Consider the following 14,748-nt stretch of genomic DNA (forward strand, 5'->3'; position numbering starts at 1 on the left):
AGCAACATCTAGTAATAATACTCACTGTGCAGCAGCGCACTAAGCACAGTGCAATATGGAGGACAAAAAGAATTAAGGGAATTTAAAAAAGGAGTCAAAATAGGAAAATGATGCTAATTTGGACACATTTTGATTATATTGATGGCAGCAGTCGCCTTGGGCCAGACACTGAATCCCTAATATTCTTGGTTAGAAGGTAGTTGCCTTGCATGGCTGACGCTGCATTCTGTGTGTGAGTGTGTGTGAATGGGTAAGTGTGACTCAAATTGTCAAGTGCTTTGGGAGACCTTCAGTGACTTGAAAAGCGCTATATAATTGCAGACCGCCCATCCATAGCAGATGACATCGACTGTAAATGTAATAAATTAATACAGATAAGAATGTTACATTGAATTATATTATGAGATTTGCAAACTTTACCTGGGCATGACCAAGCCTCGGGTATATTGACAATTTTAATGGTTATCTTCATCTATGTTGTTCATCATAAGGCACACTATGAACGAGTGGCAATCAGTAAAAGGTGTCATCCTCATTTTTTCTCAGCCCCATTTTGCTTTGAATAGGGAACAAATAGATGAGCATGCTGAAACAGTTTCTGGTCCCCATTACATTTTGATGAGCTGTAAATGATTGTTTGATATGGACAAAGTGTCGAATAGAATGTGTTTTTTCCCATTCCCTGTATTCAGCAAAGTTATACGTGAAACATGGTAATCATGACTCATTATTCCCCACTGTGCAATGTGAGGGTTAGCATTAAAAGGGGCTCCAGTGTGATTGAAGGTCAGGGCAGTGTGTAAGAAGACAGAGGGGCCAATCAGCGAAACATGTAATCAGCTTCTCGCTCTCTGTCTCCTTCTCAGCGAGGGGGAGCGATTTGCACACTTGTGTCTGCCAATCCCCTCTTACTTACACCTATTTAATTAAGATTTACTGCACGGCGACCGGGAGGGCATCTCTGCAGTGTTTCCCGTAGAATTTAGTGAGGCCCTGGTGGGTGGACAGTCTGGGGGCATTCTCCCCTGGAAGAAAATTGTGTACATTTTAAATTCAAATGCATTAATCTGGGGAGTTTTTGAGCAAAATTAAGCACAATGTTCGTGAACATTTACCTACCTGTCAGTTTAAACATTTTGTCCATATTTCTTATGCTTTTCGATCATCTAAAATTGGCTATATGCATTTATATAATGATAAATATAAGCTTTATTAATTGATTAACTTCTCAATATATTGGAAACACTGATGTGAATTCCAAGCGTGACCGTCAATCTTCCAAATCATAGAGAACTTCCCCCACTACCGCCACCACCTCTCCCCTCCTTCCCAGTAGCTCTGTTGCGTGCCCAAACTCTCATACGATTAAACGCGTAATCTCTGCCATCAGCTGCTTCAATCCTGCCTGCGTCCAAAAATTATGAAAGGTTTCAGGCTTGATACTTATGCCTCTATTATCCCAAACACACCCGGTTTCAGTCGGACTTGCTGGAATGAAAATGTAAACATTTCTACTTTTTTTGTCTCCCATGTTTATAGGACATCTCCGAAATTGATAAACTTGAGGTTCTTCCTTCGCTAACAGAACTCTCCGTTGTTGGCAACCCGGTAAGTTTGACCAAATGAGTTAATCACTGGTTCTTCATTCTAGTGGCTTTTTATTAAGAAAACTCAAAAGGAATGGTAAAATTGCTGTCAAATAATTGCCACATTAAGGAAAACATTTACGGGTTAACTTTTAAAAAAAAAACTATCATCTATAATTGTTGCAGAAAAGAGGACATTTTATGTTCTAAAGAGATATGTATCGTTATTTATAACCACTCAAGAACTACACTGTATCGGTCTGTAAAGCGTGGTATTGAAAATACCCCAAAAATGACTGAACATGTGCTTCAACACAACAAAAGGGAAAGTTTTTAATCAATGAACTTCAACGCAAAAAGGATGTCAAGTCAATGCTGAGAGCAGCACAAGAAAAATAAGGCATGATTTTATAGTTTGCATGGGTTTTCATAGTAAAATATACAGTACTGTAGTGGAAATGAAAAAAAACAAAATTTTAAAAACCAATTAAAAAATTGTAAAATCTTTTATCCCTTAATCATTATTATAATTTAAATGGGAGCTTGTGAAAGATTCCCAGCCCTACACCTAAGGCACTCTTTTTAGAGGCATTCATTTTTTTGTTTGTCCCCTTGGAAGTGTTTTCTACCTGAGCTCAAATGAACTTGGGAACCTTAAAAATAAAGTATGGTATCGTCCTAGCACTTGATATCGGTCCCCACACTTTTTTGGGGATTTTTATTTAAAAAATAATGAATCGAAAACTTGACATTGGCCTTTAAAAACACTTCACAATAAACGCATCCTATTCTTGCATGTCCTTGCATGATGTTTTAATATTTCAGCAACGCTGTTCCTCTCTTTTAAAATCCAGAAAATATCTTACTTTGTCACAGTTTTATTATTTTCGTATTCATTCTTTCTGAAAATCACCATAAACTGACTTTTGAATTCATCCCCTGTTCACGAGCCTTTGTTTTTACACTACAAAACCAAATCATTTATTTACAATCTAGTATTGTAGTGTAAATGAATATATTGCTTGTGTTTGTTGAAGATTCCATTATAAGGAGACCTTGAAGAAGTAATTGCATCTTTAATTGTGACGGCATTTCTGAATAAGGAAAGAACAATTACAGTACCCATGGATTCTTTTCCAAACCGGTTTACCATGATTAAAATTGCATTTTCTCTCACCTGTCAAGGTACACGCCCACCATCACAACTCTTAATCGCTTTTTGCGGCATGATCTAAAGCTCATTTTCGGGCTCGCTTTCTCACAGCGACGATCCAACACGCCGATGCTCCCAAATTAAGAGATTACACGACGTTCCGTCTGCTCTCGCTTGAACGGGGCCGGTTTTGAGGACAAATCCACTGACCAAATGGCGAAAGCTGTTGGCCCGCCATCTGGCTCAGCTGTGGCTTACTCGTTCCCTTCCGTTGAAATCAGACCCTTTCGTTTCTCGTGGGAGTTAATCACGCCAAAGGGGTATAGGCCAAAACCACCCTTGAGACGACGCATACTGCCGCTGACCACATGAGATTATTGCGCCAAAATCGTCAGCGCCAAAATCTGTCCTCTGACATTATTACTGGCACTCACTCAGAATTTAAACGAAGGAGGCCCGGAGGAGCATAAAGGAGTATGAGATAAGAGACATATTTCAATCTTTTGGGGCTCCAAATGGAATCGCAAATACCTTAAGGCAGCTGCGGTTTGAATGAGAGTGATTTCTAATTTATGTTTTGTTGTCAGGTGGCTCGCAACGCTCTCCACAGGCCTGCAGTGATGCGCAGTCTGGCTCAGTTGCAAGTGCTGGACGGGATGACGGTTACCATAGAGGAGAGAACCAGAGCCGAAATTACAGATGCAACAGTGAGGAGTGCATAGGAGCACATTTGTACAAAAACAGGGGCAGGGTGTACATTTCACACCTAGGCCTTCAGTATACTGAATTTTAATAACCGGATTTACAGCTGTGACGCATATGAAAAAGGATCAATAATATTTTTTTTTTACTTCATTCCTATTTTATTTGTGAGGACTTTGGTGGAGTAGAGGAGATGTAGGCCCACCGCCCGCCTAGTTCTCTGGGTCCAACTGCCGTCGAACGCGGACAGAAAAGAACCCTGCAACGCACGACACATAAAGTCTCTTTTTTGTAACGAAATCTAAGTTAAAGGTGGGGTGAGTTAATTGAGGTGCCCTTAAAAAGTTATTTAATATTATTTTCTCTATTAAGTATGTGTTCACAATAGCCGAACTGAGTTCAAAGAGCCCTTGTACTTTATTTTCCACTGAGCCTATCTACTATTATCTTACTATTATTAGAGCTGTTCAAGGCGAAACACATTAGGTTTTAGGAAAGGAGGCTGGTAGGTTGCTGGAGTGATTTCATGATTGTCCCCTCCAGGTGTTATTTAATGTATTTGTATTTGTAAGTGGAGCATTAAAATGTTACATTAGGAGAAGGCCTGCTTCTGGTAAAGTTCAAACGACTACCCAAACTCCCAAAAAGATGAAAAAAGAAGAGTTTATTCTAGTGTGTCTCAGAAATTCATGTACTTGTACACGCAGTATGAACTAGCTGCCTAAGGCTGCAATCAGGACTTTTAGCCAGGAAATGGCGGCAGTTAGTAACAAAATTTCAAATTATGCACCCCACCTTTCAATGAGACTTTAAAAAAAATAAATGACGGGTTGATAGTAAAAATATATAAGTCGGCAAGAGAGAAACGCTGCCCACCTCCAACTTACAGACCCAGCCCAAAATTCAAATCTTTTACTTCTAGACTGAAAGTGGCAGACAAAGGTTTTGTCACAAATTCCATCCCGCTTGAGAAGGGCTTGCCTGCTTCGAAGTTGTCCGACTTTTCTCCCATAAATCAACACAAAAGTGTATTTCCTTGTTTAACGGCTGTTGGTGCGATCACTTTGTTGCATTAACACCCCAAAGCTGATTCTTCCTTACACCTGCAACAATGCCTATGCATCACCAACTCAAAATCTGATTGACTAATCTAACAGTTTTTCCGAGCTGTTGGGCCTTCAGGATTTTTTGTGAAGGCGTCTGGGTAGATTTCTCTGCTGAGCAACATTTGATGGCAGAAATCTGATTGTTTGACTGTTTAAATGTGAAAGCACTCATCTGGTGGCAGCACAACCAGGGAGAAGCAATGAAAAGAAGCAGGCGGACAATTTTAATTATTGATAGACAAATATAATTAACATCCCATGGCTCAGATATTTTTAGGCCAGCTGAAAAGGCCTTGCAGGCCCTCACGGCCCAACACTGCACATCATGACCAGGCTGCAATTGACGTTGCAAGGTCATCAACAGACACTACACAGTCAACATCAACAAAAAAAAAAAGTAATAACTGAAATCATGCAAAACGTCCAATTGACAGCAATGACAAGCTTCTTGTCTCGAAATCTTGACATGATGTAGCAGGTTATTAATTGTGGCATGCATCAAGTCCAAGATCTGGCACGATGGCTCGAAATGCATGCACCGTGTTAACAACCAGGCCTATCCTCCTTCTTTAAGTACACTTACTTTAGTGCAGAAAGTCTAGTTCGAAAACGTTTTGCAAAAAAAGACTATGCCATTTACTATGTTTAATAACTGCTCCTTTTACTTTTCTTATATTTCAGACTTGTTTTTATTCCACTCCAAAATAAACTGTGCCACTGAATATTTATTGCGACCAAATACTACGAATCTTATGTAGTTTATTACGCCAGTACATAGCACAATTATGAAATCATAAATGCGTTTACCTTAAATCCCCCCAAAATATTTTGCACAGGGGCCACAACAAAACTGGTCGAGAGGCAGCTCTACCCAAATTATTTTTAATTTTGGTTGATTGGTTGAATGGGGCCAGTTGGTTGGTTGGTTGATTGGGATCCCTTAACCACTAGGGTCGTAGGGGCACCATCTCCTGTGGTGTGTCTTGGGCAAGTACAGCCTGGTGGCGCCCATCCGTTCCAGCCCAATAATGTACTCAGAAAAAATAAATAATATAATTTTTTAAAAATTCTATGGTGTATATTATACATGTATCGTCTGTCTTATGACCTGCTCAGTATGGCCAACTTATACTCATTTTTCCAGCTGATGCTATTTTTTTTTTTTCATTCATTGTCTGGCTCTGCATCATGGAGCAAAATACCTACAAAACACTACAGCTTTACATGTAAGATTACCACTTTTCTCCCCTTAAAAAGACCTATTGATTTTTTTTTTTTTTAGATTTACCACTTTTTCAAATTTAAACAAAAAAGTCTTCACATCACGGTGGCTTGCGAAACTATTTGGCCCCCTTGAACTTTGACCTTTTGCCACGTTTCAGACTTCAAGAACATCAAGATATAAAACTGTCATTGAAATGAAATGATCTGCATTTCTATAGCGCTTTTCAAGTCAATGACTTCCCAAAGCGCTTTACATTGTGCTTCACATTTCCCAATAGCGGCCGTGATCTGTGCAGCCATGTAAGGCGCTAACCTGCTTATTGGGGGTAATTGGGGGTTCATTGTCTTACCCAAGGACACTTCGACATGTAACACGGACAAGCCGGGATTCGAACTGGGATCCCTTAATCCTAAAACGATCGCTCTACCTCCTGAGCTACTGCCGCCCCCTTGTGAAGCATCAACAATAAGTGGGACACAATCATGGAGTGGAACAAACTTTATTGGATATTTAAAACTTTTTTTAACAAATAAAAAACGCAAAAGTGGGTGTGCAAAATTATTCAGCCCCATTGTTTTAATACTTTGTAACGCTACCTTTTGCTGCGTTTACAGTTGCAAGTCGCTTGGGGTATGTCTCTATCAGTTTTGCACATCGAGAAACTGATTTTTTTTTTGCCCATTCCTCCTTGCAAAACAGCTCGAACTCAGTGAAGTTGGATGGAAAGCGTTTGTGAACAGCAGTTTTCAGTGCTCTCCACAGATTCTCAATTGGATTAATGTCTGGACTCTGACTTGGCCATTCTAACACCTTAATATGTTTTCTTGGTGAACCATTCCATTGTAGCTTTTGCTTTGTTTTGGGTCATTGTCTTGGTGGAAGACATCTCCCTCCCAGTCTTAGGTCTTTTGCGGACTCCATCAGGTTTTCTTCCAGAATGGTCCTGTATTTTGCTCCATCCATCTTCCCATCAATTTTAACCATCTTCCCTGTCCCTTCAGAAGAAAAGCAGGTCCAAACCATGATGCTGCCACACCACCATGTTTGACTGTGACGATGGTGTGTTGAGGGTGATGAGCTGTGCTGCTTTTACGCCAAACATAACGTCTTGCATTGTTGCCAAACAGTTCAATTTTGGTCTCATCTGACCAGAGCACCTTCTTCCACATGTTTGTTTGGTGTGTCTCCCAGGTGGCGTGTAGCAAACTTTAAACGACACTTTTTGTTTTAATATCTTTAAGAAATGGCTTCCTTCTTACCACTTTTCCATAAAGGCCAGATTTTTGCAGTAAACGACTGATTGTTGTCCTATGGACAGATTCTCCCACCTCAGCTGTAGACCTCTCCAGTTCATCCAGAGTGTTCATGGGCCTCTTGGCTGCATCTCTGATCAGTTTTCTCCTTGTATGAGCTGAAAGTTTAGTGGTACAGCCCGATCTTGGTAGATTTGCAGTGGTCTGATACTCCTTCCATTTCAACATTATTGCTTGCCGAGTGTTCCTTGGGATGTTTAAAACTTTTTGGATCCAAATCCAGCTTTAAACTTCTCCACAACAGTATCTCGGACCTGCCTGGTGTGTTCCTCGTTCTTCATTATGCTCTCTGCGCTTTAAACAGACCTCTGAGACTATCACAGTGCAGGCACATTTATACAGAGGCTTGATTACACACAGGTCGATTCCATTTATTATCGTTAGTCATTAAGAGATCCCCACTGAAATTCTGGACAGAGTTTGCAGCACTGACAGTAAAGGGCTGAATAATTTTGCACACCCGCTTTTTTGTCTTTTTAATTGTTAAAAAAGTTTAAAATATCCAATAAAGTGTGTTCCACTTCATGATTGTGTCCCACTTATTGTTGAGTCTTCACAATAAATTACAGTTATATATTTATTTTTGAAGACTGAAATGTGGCAAAAGGTCACATAGTTCAAGGGGGCCAAATAGTTTCGCAAGCCACTTTAGATTACCGTTTTGGTCAAAGTTTGCCACCCCCTGTTTTAAACATGTACATGCTGTTTGTTTATTATAAATATTCATGAGACTGATTGTGGTGAGCATTTAACAATTTTGGAAGCCAGCTGGCACAACAAACTATGACAACACTCGGTAGATAAATACCGTCAACAGTGCTACCAAATACTCCTAATTTTCTGTAGTTTACAATCCCAGTTTTCAGCATTTTGTGTATTTCTTTTTTTAATTCAGAAAATCGATTGCTTAAGGTTTGCCACTTCCGGTTTTAAACAAGCACTTGTTGTTTTGACACAATGTGATTCATGTGTTAAACTAGAGTGCGGCATAACATCTCCCGCTTTTGAACTTCCAAAAGCTCAGCTTGTACAGTGAAGAAAATAAGTATTTGAACAACCTGCTATTTTGCTATTTCTCCCGCTTAGAAATCGTGGAGGGGCCTGCAATTTTCATCGTAGGTGCATGTTCACAGAGAGATAAACTAAAAAGAAAAATCCAGTAATCACAATGCATGATTTTTTAAAAATGTATTCGTGTGATACAGCTGGAAATAATATTTAAACACCTGTTATCATCTAGAATTCTGACCCTGAAAGACCTGTTAGTCCGCCAATTAGACCTGTACTCCATGTATCATCCTGAATCAGATGCACCTGTTTGAGGTTGTTAGCTGTTAGCTCCACCCCATAGAATCAGTAAGACTATAACTTTTAACATGGCGAAGACCAAAAAGCTGTCCAAAGACACCAGAGCCAATATTGTACACCTCTACGAGGCTGGAAAGTGTTACGGAGCAATTGCCAAGTAGCTTGGTGAAAAAAGGTCCACTGTTGGAGCAATCATTCGAAAATGGAAGAAGCTAAACATGATGGTCAATCTCAATCGGGGAGGAGTCCCGTTCACGATATCACCTTGTGGGTTCTCAATGAACACCATCCCTACTGTGAAGGGGCGGGGGTGGTAGCATCATGCTTTGGGGGTGTTTTTCTGCACATGGGACAGGACAAGTGCACTGCAATAAAGAGAGGATGACTGGGGCCGTGTAGTGTGAGATTTTGGGGAACAACCTACTTCCCTCAGTCAGAGCATTGAAGACGGGTCGTGGCTGGGTCTTCCAACAATACAACGACTCGAAGCACACAGCCAATGAGTGGCTGCGTAAGAAGGATATCAAGGTTCAAGCATGTCCCAGCCAGTCTCCAGACCTGAACCCACTCGAAAATGTTTGGAGGGAGCACAAACTCCTTGTTTCTCAGCGACAGCTTAGAAACCTGACTCATCTAGAGAAGATCTGTGTGGAGGGGTGGCCCAAGATCCCTCCTGCAGTGTGTGCAAATCTGGTGAAAAACAACAGGAAAGATTTGACCTCTGTAATAGCAAACAAAGGCTACGATACCAAATATTAACATTAATTTTCTCAGGTATTAAAATACTTTGCAGCTATATCACACAAATAAATTGTTGAAAAAATCATGCATTTTGTTCTCTGGCTTTTTCTTTTTAGTTTATCTTTCTCACAGTGGACATGCACCTACGATGAAAATTTCAGACCCCTCCATGATTTCTCAGTGGGAGAAATAGCAAACTAGCAGTGTTTAAATACTTATTTTCTTCACAATGTTTAAAAATCTTTCAGCCACTACTGTCCCTTTAGGTATGGTCGATTTCACCTTAATGACGCTGGACAACAATTTTGCCTTTTATTCCTTTAATTATGCAGCCCTTATAGGTCTTGTCATAGATGACTTATTCCATCATTATGCACACATGAGCCGAATAAAAGAAATCACAGATGAAACTCTCCCGGTTTTAGCGAAAGGCTGCTTTCCACGTCACGATTGGAGCGGAGCGGCCAGTTCTCCCGTTGCCCTGAATTAAAAGCAGCCTAAGCCTGCTAGCATCATCCTGCTGATTAGATGAAATGTGCCCGCCCGATAATGCACCAGTGGATTTACTCCCTATTAGCCGGGTCAACACGACCCCTTCCGCCCCGCTAATTGAACATGTGGAAATGACAGAGATGGTACGCGCAGTTCTCTTATTAGAGCAAATTCCATCTGAGTTCGCTGCAGCGTCGGCTTTTATTTGAATTGTAAATGTGACTATTAAGAGTGATGACCGCACCTCACCTTTGGGATTCAAAATTACCGGATTTTCCGGGCTATAAAGTGCACCCAAAAATCCCAAATTGGCCAGAAATATGACAAGCTCCTTATGTGTGGGCAGAATTGGAAAAGCGTTATTCGATATGTGCAATTATTGATAAGTCGAAAAATGTTTAGCGCCGATCACAATTGCCTTACAATGGTGGCAGCGGGGATCGAAATGGGTAGCGTGGGTTAGGGCACTGAATCCTAACCACCAGGGCACTAGGGACGTGAATGGTTGTTCAGAATTGCATATCATTGAGTGCAATGGGAATCGAACCCGGATCGTGGTGGGGTGGGGAGCACGACCGGTCCTATCCACTAGACCAGTGGTCAGACACTTTTTCTGTACCAGGGACCAGTTTAATGTCTTGTCTATAGTCACCTGACCTGGTCCAATAAATACAATTGTAATAATAATAACAGCAGTGATAATAAGTCCAAATCCAATGTGTTATCACTAAACCACCATGGATCTAGATGTCACAAGAAAATGGAATTCCATTTTATTTCATCAACAAACTATTTTGACTCACGATGCCATGTTGTACAACGTGGTTTTGTTTGAACTCTTTCCCATAACGCTCCATTACGTTGTTTTCGACGTGGCTCAGCACTGTGAAACAGTGTGATAATGAAATAAACTCGAATTCCTGTTCCTTAGTCATCCACAATTGTGGTGGCCTAATGGCAGAGCTCTTACCTCTGTGACCGCTGCGATCCAGGTTTGATTCCCTTTCCATCATATGCTCAGCAAATGAGGTCAGCGATTTTTGTCGATTGATAAGACATTGCTCAAATAGGGTAATATAGTAACGTTAAACGTTAGTGTAACAAATGATTGAGGTATTAGCAAAAAATATGGTAATTATTTGTCTTTCTTTGAAGCCCGGTACGGGCCTGGGGTCGAGTGGTTGCCAAACACGGCACTAGACCACTAAATGTACAGACAACAAATGAAAAAGCATTTAGTCTTAATAAATTAAACCAAATATATTTGTAAATCACTTTTCAGACAAGAGATTGTCATTCAAAATGCTGTATAACATGCAGTGTACGATAACAACAAGGCACATACTAACCAAGTGAGGAAAAGGACCTGGGGGAGGGTTGTTCACACTGATAGGGATGGCAGCAGATGGCCTCAGAATTTCAACCATTGAACCACACCCTACCAGTGTTGGCTTCCAAAATGAGAAAACACTGATATATAAAAATATAACAGTCAACAAAACACTGCCAAAGGATTCAGAGGCTGATACAATAAAAGCTAATCAGAGAGATAGAAAGACCCAAGTCTCTCAAGACATTTTAAAACTAGTAAAAACACCTTAAAGTTGATCCTGAAACGCACAGGGTGCCAATGAGCAATTTAAAACTGGTTTAACGTGAACCCTCCCTGAGATCTCATTATCACACTATTTTAGTCACAGTGCTAGATATGTTAAATTTGAGAAAATTTTGTTTCACTTTTTCTCTGCTCAAACTAAGCATTTTAAGTGACAAACGATTTGAATACGTGCAGCCATGCATTTTTGGGACTGCCAAATTACTTCTTCCTTCATTTCAGAACAACCAAATAACTTTCCACAATGCCACAATTTAGTTTTTTTTTTATTTTGAGGATAAGACAAACACAACATCTAAATGGAAGGTGCATAACGAGCTCCCTATCTGGGAAACAAATGCGATTATAAAAATAAAAGAGCAGCGTTTTGAAATAGTATAGTAAATGAAAACACATCCAGACAGCTTAGGTTTGAATCCTGTGCAGTTATTTTTCATTTTTTTCCAATCACACATTCGCCGGTTTGTTTAAAACAACCACCTGCCTGGCTTTTGACACTGCTCCTTTAAAAGGGTCAGGGTTAGCTTCATGGGACAGGGTGGGAGAGGAAAACAAGGCAGAGAACAGCCCTGAAGTTTTGCATTGCAGCTAAGTTCCCCAGGCAGGTGTTTAAGCCAATTTGGTTCTGTGACTAAAATAGTGTGATGATGAGATAAAACCTTTGGCCATGTGTCGTCTGTATCCCTCGTGGTCTAGTGGATAGGATCCGGCGCACTCCACCCAAGGGTTCGGTTCCCGTTCTATCCAATGTTATGCAGTTGTATGCATTTGTGATCCTTGATAGATTCCTACTGCTCAATCATTGTGCAATTACAATACTTGTGTGTTTTTCGTGCTACCCTAGCCCTTACTGTAGTTTTAATTCTATGCGCCTTATAATCTGGTGCGGCTTTTAGTGCGGAAAATACGTTAGGATTTCCTGGATTCTGTTTCTTTCAAAGCACTGCGAGGAGTGTTGCGGGGCCCTCAGTCTGGAAAACAACCAGCCCGGCCTGATGACGTACATGCCCGTCAGGGGGATGTCCATGACGGGAATCCAGAGCCTCATTCACGGACACGACATGCTCCCGACGAACAAGGAGGAAGCCCAAGTTCAGTACACGCCCAAACGTGAGCGCCTTTTTTTCTTTTCTACTTTTCGTTTTACGCTTACTGAATGAAGCACCTTCGTGCATTTTCTTAAAACCAGACAAGAAGCCCGCAGAGAAAAATTCTCCGAGCCTTCATGTGGATGTGAGCGCCAAACAGCCTCGGAAAACAAGAACCAACTTGATAGCGGCGTGTCCCCTTCCCCATGGGAAGTGAAACAAAAAAATAAAGTATCAGGTTGATTCAATCCGACATTTTTTTAATATTGTGATAATGTCCAGAAGATGCTTATGATTATACCTTTATACACCACTGTTATTAATTTTTCGACAAACATTGTCGATGTGATGAAAGTGTCGTGTTTAAAGTTTTTATTGAGGTTTGCTGGTATTTACAAAACATGACTTATTTACACCAGCACGGCGGCTGAGTGGTTAGCCGGTCTGCGGCACAGTTCTGAGGTCATGGGATCAAACCTTCCTGTGTGGAGTTTGCATGTTCTCCCCATGGTTGCGTGGGTTTCCTCCGGGCACTCTGGTTTCCTCCCACATTCCCAAAACATGCATGTCAGGTTAATTGGCAGGTTTAAATTGTCCCTAAGTGTGAATGAGAGAGTGAGTTGTGTGTCTCTGGCTGGCAACCAGTTCAGGTTGTCCCCTGCCCACTGCCCAAGGACAGCTGAGATGGGCTCCAGCACCCCGCGCCCCTATTGAGGATAAGTGGTGCAGATAATAGACGGATGGATACTTATTTACAGTTAAAGGGATTTTGTTTACTATTGAGTGACTCCCAGTGGTACAAAAAACAATATTAATTTGAGTAATAAACAGAAAAACATGACCTTTCATATAAAATGTGCACAGGTGGACGAATATGGATTTTTCTGACATAACATGAGCCACACCTAGAGGGAGCTAAAAATCGTGCCTTTACGGTTACATAAAAAAAGCAAAACCTGCCAAAAACCTCTGCAAAAAAAAGAGAAAATAAAATGGTGCAGTTTCGTCACTTTGGGTCTCAGTAGTTTGTATTCTTCCTGGTGCTCTTTAGCACTTGTTTTCGGTTTCACTATACAAAACGGCGACATCTAGTGGTCAAGAAATACATAAAAAGGTACTTTTTGTTACTAATTAGTGCAAAGGGCTGTCAGTTATAAATGCAATTCTAAAATAACAACTTACTATATTCTATGTTCTTACTACATTATTACCAGGTTTGCCGTTTAATGCGTTATTCTCTGATGGGGAGAGCCAGCCAATTTTTGCCATTTTGACAAATTTTAGAAGGCCTACAGAAAATTTTGTTCCGTAGCTTTATAGGCATAGGACATCAAAAACCGCTTCAGCCTTCATCTTTTATTTGAAAAAAAAAAAAAAGCTTTTTCCATTGTTCAGTAAAGTACAGTTGTAGTTACTTGAAAATATTTGTTTCCATGAAAACTCAAAAAAAAACCCGACTCTTTTTTTTTCAAAGGATGCATATTAGCCATACTTTCACTTTGGTGCTTTTATTTTGCATTTGTTATACCTCCAATATCTACACAAGGGCACTGTTTAATATCTGTTTAATGCAATTATACTGAACTCATGCCTGAACTATGCATGAACAATGCATAAACTTTGCAAGAACTTTTCAGCACTCAATATTGCCGGTGAATTGATCACACACAATCTTAGTCACCATGGCGATCGTGTTCCCTTCGTGCGACAACGTTCCTGCAGACGTGCATGTAATGTCATCCATCTCTGACCAGACGATGACGATGGGACTTTGTCATCTTTTTTGAGGGGAAAAACTGTTGAAGACCTAACTGTCGGTGTTTGTCCATGCACTCCATGTCTCACAACTCTCACCAAACTGCTTCACTACTCCTATTCGGCATATGGGAACGCCTACACACTATCGCCCCATACACGAAGTGGGCTTCCTCGATATGTGGACATATTACCTATTGTTTTCTTTTATTGATTTTCACTATGCTATGTGAACTGTTACCCAATGCTAAATCTATTGCACCCTGGTCATCCTGGAAGGGGGATTACCACTTGTGAGGCCCCTTCTCAAGGTTTCATTTTTCCTCATGCTGAGGTTTTGAGTTTTTTCTTGCCCGCATGTTGGTCTAAGATCAGGCGATGGTGTAATTGTAATCCTGTGCAGTCCTTTTAGACATCTTCTGATTAAGGGCTATACAATTAAATGTGGCTTGAGTGGACAAAGATCTGATCAAAGCCACTCCTGCCATCTAATGGTGATTTATCATACAGAAGTTATTCCTAGAAGTATGACACTGATGAGCAGCGTCAAACCCTTTAAAATAGTTTATTTTCTTTTTTAACAATCTAACGTTTCGGCACTAAGGGACAATGCTTTTGAAAACATATTTATACATTATCGCAACGGATAAGTCGATTATTGGAG

General features: G+C 40.5%; 1 protein-coding gene across 4 annotated transcripts in view; it reads left to right on the forward strand.

The window, feature by feature from the left end:
* The window catches only part of lrrc9 (leucine rich repeat containing 9), a 41,342-nt gene extending 28,765 nt beyond the window's left edge, over positions 1-12,577 (forward strand). For all 4 annotated transcript variants that reach the window (XM_088355169.1, XM_088355166.1, XM_088355167.1 and 1 more), the window contains exons 29-32: positions 1,540-1,608; positions 3,327-3,446; positions 12,183-12,351; positions 12,431-12,577. In XM_088355169.1, coding sequence (XP_088211295.1) covers positions 1,540-1,608; positions 3,327-3,446; positions 12,183-12,351; positions 12,431-12,546 — 474 coding nt within the window. In that variant the 3' untranslated portion in view covers positions 12,547-12,577. The remainder of the gene's footprint in view (positions 1-1,539; positions 1,609-3,326; positions 3,447-12,182; positions 12,352-12,430) is intronic.
* The last annotated feature ends 2,171 nt before the right edge of the window (positions 12,578-14,748 follow it).

The sequence above is a fragment of the Urocampus carinirostris genome, chromosome 15 (assembly GCF_059441175.1).
Source record: "Urocampus carinirostris isolate Australia breed hairy pipefish chromosome 15, RoL_Ucar_1.0, whole genome shotgun sequence".
NCBI classification, from domain to species: Eukaryota; Metazoa; Chordata; class Actinopteri; order Syngnathiformes; family Syngnathidae; genus Urocampus; species Urocampus carinirostris.